The sequence below is a fragment of the Pristiophorus japonicus genome, chromosome 7, assembly GCF_044704955.1.
Source record: "Pristiophorus japonicus isolate sPriJap1 chromosome 7, sPriJap1.hap1, whole genome shotgun sequence".
NCBI lineage: Eukaryota > Metazoa > Chordata > Chondrichthyes > Pristiophoridae > Pristiophorus > Pristiophorus japonicus.
In genome coordinates, this window is record NC_091983.1 from 55,556,375 (window position 1) to 55,573,067 (window position 16,693).

Consider the following 16,693-nt stretch of genomic DNA (forward strand, 5'->3'; position numbering starts at 1 on the left):
TGCCGGCGCTTTGGTAGAGCTATGAATTAGTCCCACTCCCCTGCTCTTTCCCCACAGCCCTATCATTTGTTTCTTGTAAATATGGGGCCTTATATAATGTTATTAAAGTTTGCTATAAAATGTCCTCTTGATAACCTAAATGGCCAAAACTACAGCCATGATCCCGTGATCCTGCTCCCGTTATAGTCTGCTCATTTTGGGGTTTTAAGCTTGCTATTAAAGTCGCAAATCCATTTCTAGAAAGCGAGAGTTGGAGAAACATAAGTCTGCCGCTAAGTTTCATTTCTCCATTGCTTATGGACAGTTTCACTTTCCAACGTCACGATTGTTTATCGGTGGCTGGGTTTCGGTTCCGCAGTCCCAGCAGTTTCAGTGTTGATTTCATGAAGTGCCCTTGGCGGAACCGCTGACTCAGGCCGCGCCCGTGCCGCCGATCGCCAGTCACTGCGGCGAGAATGAATGTCCGCTGCAGCCGAGAGATGGCCCAGTCCCTCGGATCAGCTCTGTATAAAGAATGGGCCAAAAGGATCTTTGCAATCGAGTGCAGCAATAACCTAGAGCCGCTTTATTTTGCTCTTAGCCCAACCTGTGAGGGGCCCTGGGATGAGAATTCCCGTTTGCACCAGCTCCTCACCCGCGGTCAAACGTACTCAATTTGCATCGCCTCTGAAAACAGGATTCAAGGTGCAGAATCGTACGCACATCTCCGAGACAAACTGACAAGGCTGCCCGAAAGATGCCGCGTTATGGAACTGATGGCGTTTTCCCCAAACAAGCAGGGATCTTTGATCAAGGGATTTTTGGTGCAAGATGATCAAAATTCTAAGGGCACAGAGCGTGTCTTGCAAGATCTGGTCCGTGAAAGTGGGCAGACAAGTCTCTGCAGCTACACGAGAGACGATGGGGGCAGAATGTGGCAGAGACTGAGGCTGGTCACTGATGGGCAGCAAAGAGAGATCTTCAGCAACTGTATCTCACTGGCAGAAAGACCAGAGCTTCATCCCTCTGTGCTAAATATTAAAAACTCAGTTGTATTCTGCAAGTATGAAGATGCTTATGCAGTTTTAGAAGAGGTAAGTCAGAAGTATACGGGTTTTTATGATTCTTTACAAGCAGATGTGTTCAACCGTTTTAAGAGGTGGGCCAGATCCAGGGAAAGGAGGTGGGGTAGCTCTGTTAATAAAGGATGATATCAGGGCAGTTGTGAGAGACGATATTGGCTCTAATGAACAAAATGTTGAATCATTGTGGGTGGAGATTAGAGATAGTAAGGGGAAAAAGTCACTGGTGGGTGTAGTTTATAGCTCCCAAATAATAACTTCACGGTGGGGAGGGCAATAATCAAGGGAATAATGGAGGCATGTGAAAAAGGAACGTCAGTAATCATGGGGGATTTTAACCTACATATCGATTGGTCAAATCAAATCGCACGGGGTAGCCTGGAGGAGGAATTCATAGAATGCATACAGGATTGTTTCTTCGAACAGTATGTTACAGAACCTACAAGAGAGCAAGCTATCTTAGATCTGGTCCTGTGTAATGAGACAGGAATAATAAACGATCTCCTAGTAAAAGATCCTCTCGGAATGAGTGATCACAGTATGGTTGAATTTGTAATACAGATTGAGGGTGAGGAAGTAGTGTCTCAAACGAGCGTACTATGCTTAAACAAAGGGGACTACAGTGGGATGAGGGCAGAGTTGGCTAAAGTAGACAACTGAACGGTGGCACAATTGAGGAACAGTGGAGGACTTTTAAGGAGCTCTTTCATCGTGCTCAACAAAAATATATTCCAGTGAAAAAGAAGGGCGGTAAGAGAAGGGATAACCAGCCGTGGATAACCAAGGAAATAAAGGAGAGTATCAAATTAAAAACCAATTTAAGGTGGCCAAGGTTAGTAGGAAAATAGAAGAGTGGGAAAATTTTAAACGACAGCAATAAAGAAAGGAAAGATAGATTACGAAGGTAAACTTGCGCAAAACATAAAAACGGATAGTAAAAGCTTTTACAGATATATTAAACGGAAAAGAGTGACTAAAGTAAATGTTGGTCCCTTAGAAGATGAGAAGAGGGATTTAATAATGGGAAATGTGGAAATGGCTGAGACCTTAAACAATTATTTTGCTTCGGTCTTCACAGTGGAAGACACAAAAACCATGCCAAAAATTGCTGGTTACAGGAATGTGGGAAGGGAGGACCTTGAGACAATCACTATCACTAGGGGGGTAGTGCTAGACAGGCTAATGGGACTCAAGGTAGACAAGTCCCCTGGTCTTGATGAAATGCATCCCAGGGTATTAAAAGAGATGGCGGAAGTTATAGCAGATGCATTCGTTATAATCTACCAAAATTCTCTGGACTCTGGGGAGGTACCAGCGGATTGGAAAGCAGCTAATGTAACGCCTCTGTTTAAAAAAGGGGGCAGACAAAAGGCAGGTAACTATAGGCCGGTTAGTTTAACATCTGTAGCGGGGAAAATGCTTGAAGCTATCATTAAGGAAGAAATAGCGGGACATCTAGATAGGAATAGTGCAATCAAGCAGACGCAACATGGATTCATGAAGGGGAAATCATGTTTAACTAATTTACTGGAATTCTTTGAGGATATAACGAGCATGGTGGATAGAGGTGTACCGATGGATGTGGTGTATTTAGATTTTCAAAAGGCATTCGATAAGGTGCCACACAAAAGGTTGCTGCAGAAGATAAAGGTACACGGAGTCAGAGGAAATGTATTAGCATGGATAGAGAATTGGCTGGTGAACAGAAAGCAGAGAGCCGCGATAAATGGGTCCTTTTCGGGTTGGAAATCGGTGGTTAGTGGTGTGCCACAGGGATCGGTGCTGGGACCACAACTGTTTACAATATACATAGATGACCTGGAAGAGGGGACAGAGTGTAGTGTAATAAAATTTGCAGATGACACAAAGATTAATGGGAAAGCGGGTTTGTAGAGGACACAGAAAGGCTGCAAAGAGATTTAGATAGATTAAGCGAATGGGCTAAGGTTTGGCAGATGGAATACAATGTCGGAAAGTGTGAGGTCATCCACCTTGGGAAAAAAAACAGTAAAAGGGAATATTATTTGAATGGGGAGAAATTACAACATGCTGCGGTGCAGAGGGACCTGGGGGTCCTTGTGCATGAATCCCAAAAAGTTAGTTTGCAGGTGCAGCAGGTAATCAGGAAGGCGAATGGAATATTGGCCTTCATTGCGAGAGGGATGGAGTACAAAAGCAGGGAAATCCTTCTGCAACTGTATAGGGTATTGGTGAGGCCGCACCTGGAGTACTGCATGCAGTTTTGATCATCTTACTTAAGGAAGGATGTACTAGCTTTGGAGTGGGTACAGAGACGATTCACGAGGCTGATTCCGGAGATGAGGGGGTTACCTTATGATGATAGATTGAGTAGACTGGGTCTTTACTCGTTGGAGTTCAGAAGGATGAGGGGTGATCTTATAGAAACATTTAAAATAATGAAAGGGATAGACAAGATAGAGGCAGAGAGGTTGTTTCCACTGGTCGAGGAGACTAGAACTAGGGGGCACAGCCTCAAAATACGGGGGAGCCAATTTAAAACCGAGTTAAGAAGTAATTTCTTCTCCCAGAGGGTTGTGAATCTGTGGAATTCTCTGCCCAAGGAAGCAGTTGAGGCTAGCTCATTGAATGTATTCAAGTCACAGATAGATAGATTTTTAACCAATAAGGGAATTAAGGGTTATGGGGAGCGGGCGGGTAAGTGGAGCTGAGTCCACGGTCACATCAGCCATGATCTTGTTAAATGGCGGAGCAGGCTCGAGGGGCTAGATGGCCTACTCCTGTTCCTAATTCTTATGTTCTTATGTTCTTACCATACCACTAGTAACTGGGCTGCATCTGGGCTTTTAAGCCAGGCAACATCATGCTCAAACCCCAATCTATTTAATCTTTCCTTGAATCTTTGATCTATTTCCTCCGCCTTTCTGTCTCTCTGCCTGATTATATTTTGCTTCCTTCATTTCTGTCTTTCCAGTTTCTCCTATTTTGTTTTTTCATGCTTTTCACTTTCCCTTTATCTCGCACCAATATTCTATTATTTTTACCTCCTTTTGTGTCTGAAGCTGTGGGCGGGGACAGATAGCACTATCAGGACCCAGACGGTGAGTGACAGGCAGCAGTGTTACTATTTGGGGGGTAAGCGGGTTAGATATTTAAAATGACTTGTTTTTCAAAGATGAGCGCTTCTCAATAATAATGCTTTGCCTCACTTTCTGTGCAGGGAGCAGGAGGGATCACTTAAAATACTCAACGCTGCAGGTCTGATATAATTGGGAACTGGAACAGATTTGACCTGCAGGCTGGACATCCTACTTTAAAGGGTGCAGTGTTGCCGTCCTGTTGTCAGGCAACTCAGCTCCTGGACAAATTAATAAGAAAACTCCTTTAAGAAAAACAGAAAATGCTGGAAACACTTAGCAGGTCAGGCAGCATCTGTGCTGAGAGAAAGAGAGTGAACATTGTAGGTCAAGTAAAACTTCTGATGAAGGGTCATCAACCTGAAACGTTAACTGTTTCTCTCTCCACAGATGCTGCCTGACCTGCTGAGTATTTCCAGCATCCGCAGTATTTTGCTTTTATGAAAATTCCTTTGTCAAGCTCTCTTATTGCAGGCGTTATTTACGTGCCCATATTTTAACCACTTTAACAAATTAAAACCAATATAAATAATACATTTGTAGTCCCAGATATGGGCACTCCTTCAGTGGTTTTGTATTGCTGAAGACTTGTGATTTTTGTGTGCATCCCCATTAGATTCTGTTTTGTGTCTGGCAAAGAAAGATGTAGTCAGTCAATTCATGTGATTCCGCCTTAAACATGTACGGCACCACCATGTTTTTAAATAACTTAAGGAATTCTCATTTGATTATCTTTTTGTGTGTGTTCAAAGTCAGACTCTCTCTTAAGGTACTTCTTTCCTTCCCTATTCTTGATCTTATCGATGTATGCGCCAGGCTTGGTCGAGAGGGTGGGTGTGCAAGTAACATGCTCTTAGGCCAATCTCGCTGTGAAATTGGCCATCAGGATGTACTGTACGAAAGGATAACATGAATAAATTCTCTGCTCATTTTCATGGGGAGTGTCTGATTTCCTCATGAGTGAGATGGGAGATTCCATGTCAAGGACTTTGGTGACTGAATCCAGAACCATGCCATGCATAAATTCAATGGATTCCACCAACTTAACATAATTGCTCCTTTAAAGGGTGCGATAAAAGCGTAACTTTTTTATTACTGATTGACTCTGTCTTTCTTTACTAAACATAATTTAAAAAAAAATAAGATATATGGATAACAGGGCTAAACATTGGCATTCAGACAGCGAAGAACTAAGTAAAATAACAATGATTTATAGACTGTTCTGAGGATTCCTCTTATGTTGTCTTTGTATTTCTGCTCCGCAAAGTGTGCAGAATTGATTCCCAAAGCCAAGGATGTTCTGCAATTAGCAGATCAATGCAACAGGACTTCCAGAAAGGGCCCATTTCCAGTGATAGTGATAGAAGGACTCGACGCAACAGGTGAGAAACATCGAGGTGTTTTATATTTCACACAACGTAACATCCTTCACAAAATATGCTGTGAATTCTGTTTAAGTATGTGTAAATTAGTACTGTATAAAAGTCATAAACTATACCCGACATGAACAATGGGGCAGAATTCCATTGAAGGAGCTAGTTCCATTAATGTAGTGTAACTAAAGCCTTCTAAAGTTTAAATGTCAGATATCATTGGACTGATATTGTCAGTCCTGACATGAAAGTGTTGGGGAGTGATTAATCAATAAAACAGGGGTTTTTTATAGAATCTTACAATACAAAAGGAGGCCGTTCGGCCCATCGTATCTGTGCCGGCTCTTTGAAAGAGCTGTCCATTGTAGTCCCATACCCCAGCTTTTTCCCCATAACCCTGTGAATTAGTTCTCTTCAAGTACATGTTCAAATGCCTTTTGAAAGTTCCTATGGAATCTGATTCCACCACCCTTTCAAGTGGAGCATCCAGATCTTAACAACCCTACATATGAAAAAATTCTCCTCATTTCCTTCTAGTTTTTTGCCGATTATTTTAAATCTATGACTTCTGATCACCCACCCACTTACCATAGGAAACAAACCTACTCCTTACTTGCTCTATCAAAACCCCTCATAATTTTGAATACATCTATTAGGCCCACCCACCCTTTCCCTCAACGACTATCTGTCTCACCTGTGACAGAGTCTGTGGCTCTCGTATTGGACTGTTCAGCCACCTAAGAACTCATTTCAGGAGTGGAAGTAAGTCTTCCTCGATTCCAAGGGACAGCCTATGATGATGATACTCGGGGGGAGGGAGACAGAACAGTTGCCAGTTTCTTCTCCTCCTCTCCAAAAGGTATTTTCATGTTGCTCAAGTGCCCCTTTTGTACGTACGAGCCTAGGTAGTGAGTGTTGGCTGGCTATTCGACGATAAAGGGCATCAATGTCATTGGTTCCTCACCCAACAAATACATACATACCTTCTACTGGAGTTACTGAATAGGAATCAGAGTGGGAACCGTGGCTCTTTCCCACGTCTAGAGGTCAGTTGTGGTGCCTGCTGTCCCAGATCAACTAAATCAGCACAGAGTGGCTATCTCACCTGGGACCTTCTGGCTTATATGGCTCACCAGATAATCCATTTAACCACTAGGCCATTGGGTAGCTGAGCATGTAGAATTTTAAAACCCAGTTATTTTCCTCGTTCAATGCTGTTGAAGTCTTTGGTTATATATGTAGCCTGTGCACTTTAACTGAATAATAATCAATTATGGGAGTAGCTTTTAACCCTATGTATTTATTGGGGTAATCTACAGGAAAAAGTACTTTGACTGAGTCTTTAAGAGAATCTATTCAAGCAACACTTCTGAAGTCCCCACCAGACTCCATTGGCCATTTGAGAAAAACGTTCGATGCAGAACCACCTCTCATTCGACGGGCTTTTTATGCTTTGGGCAATTACATTACTGCCTCCATCATTGCAAGTGAATCTGAAAAGACTCCAGTAATCGTGGATCGGTAAGTCTAACCTTTAGAGATACCCAGTGAGTGGTCATTAGTGAATAACCTTCATGGATATCCAGTGATGGTCTGTTGGTGGGTAACTTTCCATGGTGTGCAAAAATGGCCCACTAACATGTAGCTTTCATATATATGGTCCATTGGAGTGTAACGTTAAATGGTGTCCAGTGAAGAACTAACAATGTAGATCTCTAGTGAAACTGATGAATTTATAACTTCCAACATACACATGTTCATTAAGTTCTTAAACACACTGAGCTGTGAGCACCATTACTGCTGCAGTAAATGGAAATTCTGCTGGAAAAAAAGGCAGTCTATAATGTGATCCCTTTCCCAGGGTTAATACAGAAACACAAACACTGCAAATTTAAGAAAACAGTGAAGAAGATACAATTAGTACTATAACCACAGAATTAAGAGATAGTGGTTTAAAATTCACAAGCCTCACACTGCTTTTATATTGGAGCCCAAGTCTTGGGAGAGCAAGCTAAGTGCACCATCCTCCCACATGTAGTTATGGATAGTGCAGCCCGTCTTCATGTAAACCAACTACACTTTGAGGTTCACTATTCCGCACAAGCTAAAACTAGCCCTGGCATTTTGGATGGAGCGCATATGAAAGTCATGACAATTACAATGTTGTGTCACAGAAATGATTAGCTACTCATATACCTAATTCTGTGAAAACATCACTGCCAAAATGTAGTGCTGCAGTCAGAACAGCTTGTTTACTGGTCCCAGTAAGAAACAGATCTTCCGGGCTGCTAGGCAGTTTATGTTAACGTTTTTGCAAACTGAAGAAGATCTGTATTACAGGAGTCACCAGCTAAAGACTAACATAAAAGCAACTTCTAGTGAACCTAAGTATCTCCTACCGAGATTAGTGGATATATAGAATAGGCTGTTAGTAAAAGCATTTAAAGCTGAGATATTAGCTTGAAAAAGCAGTTGAATAAGTGTAGTGTTAGAGATGGAATTGATATTTAAAGGGATTATTGCTGGGTTGCATTGTTGAAAGAAACAATGTATGATTGTTGAGCCATGGGGTGCGAAGGGGACAACATAGTGTGGAGGGTATCAAGGCAGAGTGAATAGAGGAAGGCTGATAACAAAGGACTATTCTGGAATTTTGATTTGTTACTTCTGGGGATCCTGAAATATTTATATAGAACATTCCCTCAGGATATGAAATTTTTCAGAGTACGTGGCAGGAATTTTCCACTTGCTGACTTTCTGGTTCCAGCTTTGTTATATATAAAAGAAGCTCAGTTGATGCAAAGGCAGCATAAGTGGTGACATACACTTAGATACAATTTGGAAATGATCACGATCTATTCATTTAAGATTCAATTATCTTATTTACTCATAATTATTTCAGTAGCAGCCGAATACATTTTAAAACAAATCTACATACAAATTCCAAATTAATTACACAGATTAGCATGCAATCATTGAATACTTTTGGTCCTAAATTTTCACAGGGTTCTGCCGATCTCCTATTATAACTTCGGCACAACCCCGCGAGAATGGCATCAACGGCTGTTTCTCCAGCAATCTCCAGTAGGGGACTAGGAGAAATCCCACAGAAATACAGAGCCTTTATATACAAGCAGAAATGGTTTGAATGATTTGCACCAAGTCAGATTGGGAATATAGCTTTAAATTGCAGCATTTCTGACTTGACTTTGAACAACGTACACTTATTTTGATTTATTTTGAAAAAGGGTTCATTTGTTTTTTCTGTCCATATCTAAATTCAGATATCATCACTTTTTTAATTATCAGAAGTTTGCAGGCAATCTTAGTAGACTAACGTTTCTATTTCAGTAACCTCCTTTTCCATAGCCACACTCATTATCAATCAGAAATTATTCACCAGCTCAGTACCTAGTGCAGAAACCATTACAAATAGTTTCTCAAAGCTGGGTCTGATGCTTCTAGTGGTACATATGAATAACTAGTTAGTAACTTGACCACATGTATAAATATATTTTAAAACCAAACAGAAAAGGGAGGTTTTTGAATTATTAACCATTTTGAACTTCCTCCTGTGCGTTTCTGAATATATACTGCATATTTTTTACACAAATTAATTTGCGTCTAAGCAGACATACATGGATTAACTTGCACTCTGATTTCTCTCTGGAGTAGCATCGAACACCCATTCTGTGGCTGCTCCCAATCGTTGAGCTGTGACTCGGAACTTGCTTTATAGAAGCAGGCAGAGCACCCATCATGTCGCCTATGTTAACACTGTGCCACCCAGTCATCCGAACTTCAAAAGATACAGCCTCCTTCAGAACACTACTACAAACCCAATTGATTACCTTCTCTATATTCCAGTAGCAATGACCGACATTTACACTTACACATTGATCATTGCAATAGAGAGTGCAGACTGTGATATACGATTCTGGTTAATGTTGCATATTATTTGTTGTAGCTGGTCGTCAGATGGTGCAATCATTGATAACGAATAATAACAACAGTATTTAGTTAGAGTTTAAAAAGGACGGGAGAACAGGCAGTGCGGCAGCATTATTATAAAGGTAATATAAATATTTTAGGTTCAGAAAAAAAGAGAAAATAATAAAATAACTGATGAAATTATAACGAGAGTGATGAAAAACAAGGAGTGTGATAAGTTAAAATATGTAAGAGAAACTGCATCAGGGTAAAAGAGCAGGGTAGGATCTGTTTCCCAAATAAGGTTCTATACACTAATGGACATAACATAAGGAATACAAGAAGTGAATTAGAAGCACAAATTCATCTGAAAGGGTGTGATGTAGTGACCATCGCTAAGACCTGGCTCCATGCTGGGCATGATTTGGAGATAAATATACCAGGTCTTAAACGATAAAGAGATAAGGGGTTATGGGGAGCGGGCAGGGAGGTGGAGCTGAGTCCATGATCAGATCAGCCATGATCTTATTGAATGGCGGAGCAGGCTCGAGGGGCCATATGGCCTACTCCTGTTCCTATTTCTTATGTTCTTATGTTATAAGGTCTTTAGAAAGGACAGGGGAGGAGGAGGAGGAGGAGCAATATAGGACACTTACAGCATTAGAAAGAAGGGCTATCGGTAATAGTGAGCAGGCAGTAGAAACACTCTTGATAGAACTGAGGAATGCAAGACTTTGGTGGGATTTGGCTACAGACCTCCTGATAGTAGTGATTAAGTAGCAGGGCGAGTTCCAAAGGCAGCAAATTTCTTGAGTGTATTTGATACAGTTTTCAGAAACAATATGTTCTTGAACCAATAAAAGAACAGGCTGTCTTAGATCTAGTGATGGGTAGTGAACCTGAATTCGTCAATAATCTAACGGCAAGGGAACACCTAGCTAACAGTGACCATAAGGTGATTGAATTTGATATTAGGTTTGAAAGGGAGAGGGGTGACTCGTGAACTAAAGTTTTGAATTTAGGTAAGCCAGACTTTGGAGGAAGGAGGCAGAAATTGACCATAGTAGACTGGGCAACAATATTAATGAATAAAACTAAAAGCAGTGGTAGCTGTTCAAAGAAGTATTTGATGGAAGACAAAACCGGTACATACCCATAAAGGGCATTGCTTGTGTAATTAAATAACCTTGGTCAACAAGAGAAGTGAGAGATGGTATAAAACTAAAAGCAAGGGCTTATATGAATGAAAAGAATAGTAGAGATCCCGCGGACTAGGAGAGATATTAAGAACAGTCTACTATGGGCTAGAAATTAGTTTCTCGGCGATAATTGTATTTTTTCGCCAAAAATGCTATTATCGCAACGCTATCACTATGAGGCCGTAAATTCAAGCTTTAATTAGTGCCGCGGTAAAAATCGGCGTTGCACAAGGATTCGTGGTGCAAACCGTAAATTTTCTGCAATTTACTCCGAGGCCGCTACCGTTGCGAGAGAAGCCTTGAGAGGGGGGAAAACACAAAGAAAAAATTGCAAAATATAAAAAAAATCACAAAACAGTCATAAGACACTTAACTAGCGAATCGCTGCAAAAGAATTAAAAAATAAAAACTTTAACTTACCGTTTTTGCAGGTCTTCATACTTACCGCTGATCCAAGAGCTGCAACGCAGCTTTTTCCTTGGTGTTTTTTTTCGTCTTAAATACGGGCGCGCTCAGAGCCAAATTTTTGGTGAAAGCGATATTTCGAGTCTTGCACAATGGCACTCCTCTCTCCAGTGGTATTTGAAAAGCGCAGACTTCTCCAAATTTCCTGCCGCACCTTTTTTTTTGCCAAAAACAGCGAAATATCGCCCAAAAAACGGGCACAAGATTGGCGAATTTTTAGCCCAAAGAAAGTAGTAAAAGTTGCAAAATGGGAAAATGAGAAAAAAACGGTGCCAAATATCATTATATTCAGATAAAGAGGGTGGCTAAGTGTCATATGGGCCTCTTAAATCCAGTCGCAGGTGATATTGTACTTGAAACTCAACACATTTCAGACTGACTAAATACTTAATTTGTATCGGTCTTCATAGTAGAGGATGAGGATAAAGTGAGGAAAAGTAAAACTAAATCAAGGGAGGAACTTACTAGATTTAATATAAATTTTAAAAATGGTAACGGAGAAATTAATCAGACTAAAGAGAGACAGATCTCCAGGACCTGCTCGTTTCCACCCCAGGGTATTAAAAGAAGTAGGTGAGGAAATTGTAAATGCTTTAGTCATGATCTTACAAAACTCTCGATTCATGAATTGTCCCCATAGATTGGAAAATTGCCAATGTCACTCCACTATTTAAGAAGGATAAGAGATATAAACTAGGAAATTAGTTTAACATCAGTTATGGGGAAGTTACTAGAATCTGTCATTAGGGACAGAGTGACTGAGCACTTGGACAAACCTGAACTGATCAGAGAGAGCCAGCATGGATTTGTAAATGGTAAATCATGTCCAACAAACCACGTTGAATTTTTGGAGGAGAACATGGTAGATAGGGCATTTGACAAGATTCCTCATAAGAGGCTGTTACAAAAAATGAGAAAACATGGAATTGGAGGCAACCTATTGACATTGGTAGAGAATTGATTAGAAGGTAAGAGACAGAAAATAGAGAAAATGGGCATTGACTTAAATTAGCAAGATGTCACTAGTGGTGTCCCCCAGGGATCTGTACTTAAGCCTCAGCTTTTCACTGTACTTATAAATGACTTAGATGAAGGAACAGAGAGCCATATATTCAAGTTTGCTGATGACTGTAGAAAGTTGCAAAGGGATATTGATAGATTGAGTGGGCAAAACTGTGGCAGATGGAGTTCAATGTGGGGAAAGTGTGAGGTGATCCAATTTGGACCTAAGAAAGATAGATCAGAGTATTTTCAAAATGGCAAGGAGCTAGGAACCGTGGATGAGCAGAGATTTAGGGTTCCAAGCACAAAAATCACTAAAAGCTAGTGGCCAGATAAAAAAATTAATAAGGCTAATGGAATGTTAGCCTTTCCCTCAAGAGGGTTGGAATACAAAGGGGTGGAAGTTATGTTACAGTTATATAAAGTTCTGGTTAGACCCCATCTGCAGTACTGCGTCCAGTTCCAAGCATCGCACATCAGGAAGGATATATTGGCCTTGGAGGGGTTGCAGCACATTCACCAGAATTATACTGAGTCTAAAAGGGTTAAATTATGAGGACAGATTACATCGACTGGCTTGTATTCCCTTCAGCAGAGAAGACTAAGAGGTGATTTAATTGAGGTGTTTAAGATGATTAAAAGAGTTGACAGGGTAGATGGAGAGAAACTATTTCCTCTGGTGGGGAAGTCTAGAAGAAGGGAGCATAAGCTTAAAATTAGAGATAAGCCATTCATAGGTGATGTTAGGAAGCACTTCTTAACATAACGGAAATCTGGAATTCTCCCCCAAAAAGCTGTAGCGGGTAGGTCAGTTGAAAATTTCAAAACTGAGATTGTTAGATTTTTGTTAGGCAAGGTATTACGGACCCAAGGCGGGTAGGTAGAATTATGATACAGATCAGCCCATGATCAAATTGAATGGTGCAACAGGTTCAAGGGGCTGAATGGTCTACTCCTGTTCCTATGAGTTGCACAAAGACCAATTTGCTGTCAATAAGTTTATTGACTAGCTTTATTATTCTTTAGACTAGCCAATGAAATTTCACAAGGTAATTCAGTTGACAAACTAGTCATTCAAAACTATCCATTAAAAAATTAATGAATTGTAATTCGTAGACTGTGCTAGGTATTATTTGTGAGCTTTCCTAGTTACATACAATAAAAAATATATATATTAGATACACTGACACTAATCAATACATTTTTTGACAAAGCAGAACACAACTCTGTGTAAATTGGCAGCACTTATTCCATTTAATGACCGGCCTTCATGAAGTCAACAAGGAAGCTGGGCCTTGTTGACAGTGTAAATTAAATTATTCTAAATAATGATCACAAAAAGGTGTCCAGCTTTGGTAGGCTAAGACATTCATTAATTCATCAATTGCACAAATTATTGTCAATCTTTCTCACAAGTTACCAAGCTCATATTTTTTACAGATACTGTATGTCTTTACAAGGAATGAGTATGTTGTGTTATGTTCTAGATTCTGGCATAGCACTGCGGCCTATGCAATCGCAACAGAAGTCAGTGGAAAGGTGGCGAATCTCCCTCCCCCACACCATGAATTGTACCAGTGGCCCCAGGATCTAGTTCAAGCAGATTTGGTGCTGTTACTCACAGTCAGTGCAGAGGAGCGAGTCCGTCGTTTAGAACGAAGAGGAGAGATGAGGACAAAGGAAGAAATCGAGCTGGAAGCAAACAGTCTATTTCGACAAAAGTAAGACAGCTGTTACTTAAAATGGAGCAGACAGTGCAGACATTTCTGGCTCATTTACTTAGCATTTATCCAGAATAAACTGCTCACTGCTTCTCCACCTCTCTCTCCTCATTTGACCCTCCTTAAAACCCACCTTTTTGACCAAGTATTTGGTCCTTCTTTGCCTCAGCATCTATTTTCTGACTTTTCATCCATTAGAGGACAACAAAGTAATTCCAGCATTCCAAGATCCCTGTCCTTGTTTTTGAATCCTTCCATGACTTTCCTCTCCAGCAATATGTACTCTGTGCTTCTCTGACATTCCCTTCCCCAATTCCTTTACTTCCTGATCATTGTTCACCTCCCAGCTTTGTAAAGTGTTGGGACATTGTCACATAAAGTGCACGATATAAATGTATGTTTATGATTTATGATAATTGTTCGATTGGTGGTTCCCTGTTTGCTTTCTTATTGAAATGTTTCTGCAACTGGGATTGTCCCAGAGTATTTTGGGGACTGATAACTCAGCACGGGGGATACCGGAGCAGCAACTCCGTGTTGGGTCCTCAACTCCAACAGTAGTGGCAGGATGTCAGTGAGCAACAGGTGGGAATGGGTCTTTTCTCTTGGAGAAATTAAAAAACTGCATTCCAGGCACCTGTGAGCTATGCAATAGGAGATTACATTGTACGAAGAAATAATTCATTCTGAAGTTTATGGAACAGCTGATCATAAAATCATATAGCACATGTTCGGACCATCATGCCTGTACAAGCTAATTTCATTTATAATAATTTATTAAAAATACACTACCAATTTATAAGACACACACCATGCTTTCATGTGAGCTTGTGTACTTTAATGCTGATGGAAATAGTAATGGAATGTGCCACAAACAAGTCCTTCAAAAGTTGCATCAAATATTGTTTGAAAAATGTACCTCGATGAACAAGTTTATTTACGTGCAAAAAAAAACATTTGCCACTCCGTAGCTTGCCTCACAATTTGGGCCACCATCTTCTGCGTGAATGTAAGGTTCCAAATACACCTGGTGGGTGCCTTTGTCAGTCAAACGTTCACGGATAATATAACGGTAGAACGTTACTCTTCTTTAAAGCGAACCACTTTGGTCCTGTAATTCCGTGGTCTCCTGCTGAGGTTACTGCAGATCAGGAGAACCTCCATAGTCTTTGCGGTGACTCAGTATAGTACCCTCAAGGCACTTGCAGCATAGTTTAGGTGCTAACTGCAAGTAATGAAGATGAAACTAAGAACTGCAATAAGGGCCACAAATAACAGAATATCATAATACTGAAACCTCAGGTTACTTATTTGCTGACAGCAATTGACCGCATCAAACAGTTTTTTTAGTTTGTACCAAGAACTGTGTTGCCCTTCTTTAAAATGTGGTTCTAATCTTTTGCACAATAGGGTGGAAGCAACTTACAGAAGAATGGAGAATCCAGCTTGTGTCGTAGTCGATGCCAGTGCTTCAAAGGAAGAGGTCCTCAAAAATGCTCTTCTTGTAATTGAAAAATGCTGTGTCATTGAAAGAACTTGACTTCATATATTGCAGAATTTGAGCTGCAATTATTTAGTACGAAAATATGTTTCATACCTTTATTTAGTGCACTGCAATGGGGCACCAACTTCACATGAATAAAGTATTTTGAAGTTGAATCATGCAAAACACTGAAGTACATTTGTTACCCCAGAGTGCCTTGTAAATATAGTTGTCCACCCTTTTCTGGCTATAGTGCCAGTGATGTCACGAATGGCATGGTCTATTAAACTAGTCTGAGAACCAATTTTTGGTTAACACTTTTCACATTTTGGAAATTGCATCTTTTCATTCTAGTAAAACATAGCACACACAGCTAATAGGTATGCAGTGCCTTAACCTGCTCTGCAGTAAACAGTGTACGTCATTAAGATATTTGATCTCACTGTATTAAATACTTCCATTACATGTAATCATCCTATAGTCTGATTATATTTTGTAATAAGTAAACATAAAATATATCCATCGAACATTATTTGTGCATCCTTTCATTATATGGAAATCTCTGAAATTAAAAAAAGTATTCAATCTACGTTGCCTCAGGAACTGATTTTTTTATTGCTTGTCGGAAAAGCAGTATTTATTGCCCAACCGTTGCTTCCCTGAGGGCATTATGGGGGTAGAAATAAAAACAGGGCGCATCTTCCGTTTTTCGAGTTTTTCTCTGCCGCATTGGTGGACTTGGACGTTTTTCTTTGCTCGGAGCGGATGTAGTAGCAGCTGACAGGCGGAAGTGTCCTTGCAGGGGGTCGGCCGTCCCAATCACTCATCAGCACCGGGCTAATGATGTCATAGAAACATATAAAATAGGTGCAGGAGCAGGCCATTCGGCCCTTCGAGCCTGCACCACCATTCAATATGATCATGGCTGATCATGCAACTTCAGTACCCCACTTCTGCCTTCTCTCCACACCCCTTAATCCCTTTAACCGTAAGGGCATCATCTAACTCCCTTTTGAATATATCTAATGAACTGGCCTCAACAACTTTCTGTGGTAGAGAATTCCACAGGTTCACAATTCTCTGAGTGAAGAGGTTTCTCCTCATCTCGGTCCTAAATGGCTTATCCCTTATCCTTAGACTGTGACTCCTGGTTCTGGACTTCCCCAACATCGGGAACATTCTTCCTGCATCTAATCTGTCCAATCCCGTCAGAATTTTATATGTTTCTATGAGATCCCCTCTCATTCTTCTAAATTCCAGTGAATATAAGCCTAGTCGATCCAGACTTTCTTCATATGTCAGTCTGGTGAACCTTCGCTGCACTCCCTCAATAGCAAGAATGT

General features: G+C 40.6%; 1 protein-coding gene across 1 annotated transcript; it reads left to right on the top strand.

Annotated features, from left to right (window-relative positions):
• The first annotated feature begins 368 nt into the window (after positions 1 to 368).
• On the top strand, positions 369 to 15,898 carry cmpk2 (cytidine monophosphate (UMP-CMP) kinase 2, mitochondrial). Its single transcript, XM_070884364.1, has 5 exons — positions 369 to 1,073; positions 5,445 to 5,559; positions 6,870 to 7,071; positions 13,634 to 13,867; positions 15,278 to 15,898. The coding sequence occupies exons 1-5, from the start codon at positions 456 to 458 to the stop codon at positions 15,405 to 15,407; spliced, it is 1,299 nt and encodes a 432-aa protein (XP_070740465.1). The 5' UTR covers positions 369 to 455; the 3' UTR covers positions 15,408 to 15,898.
• The last annotated feature ends 795 nt before the right edge of the window (positions 15,899 to 16,693 follow it).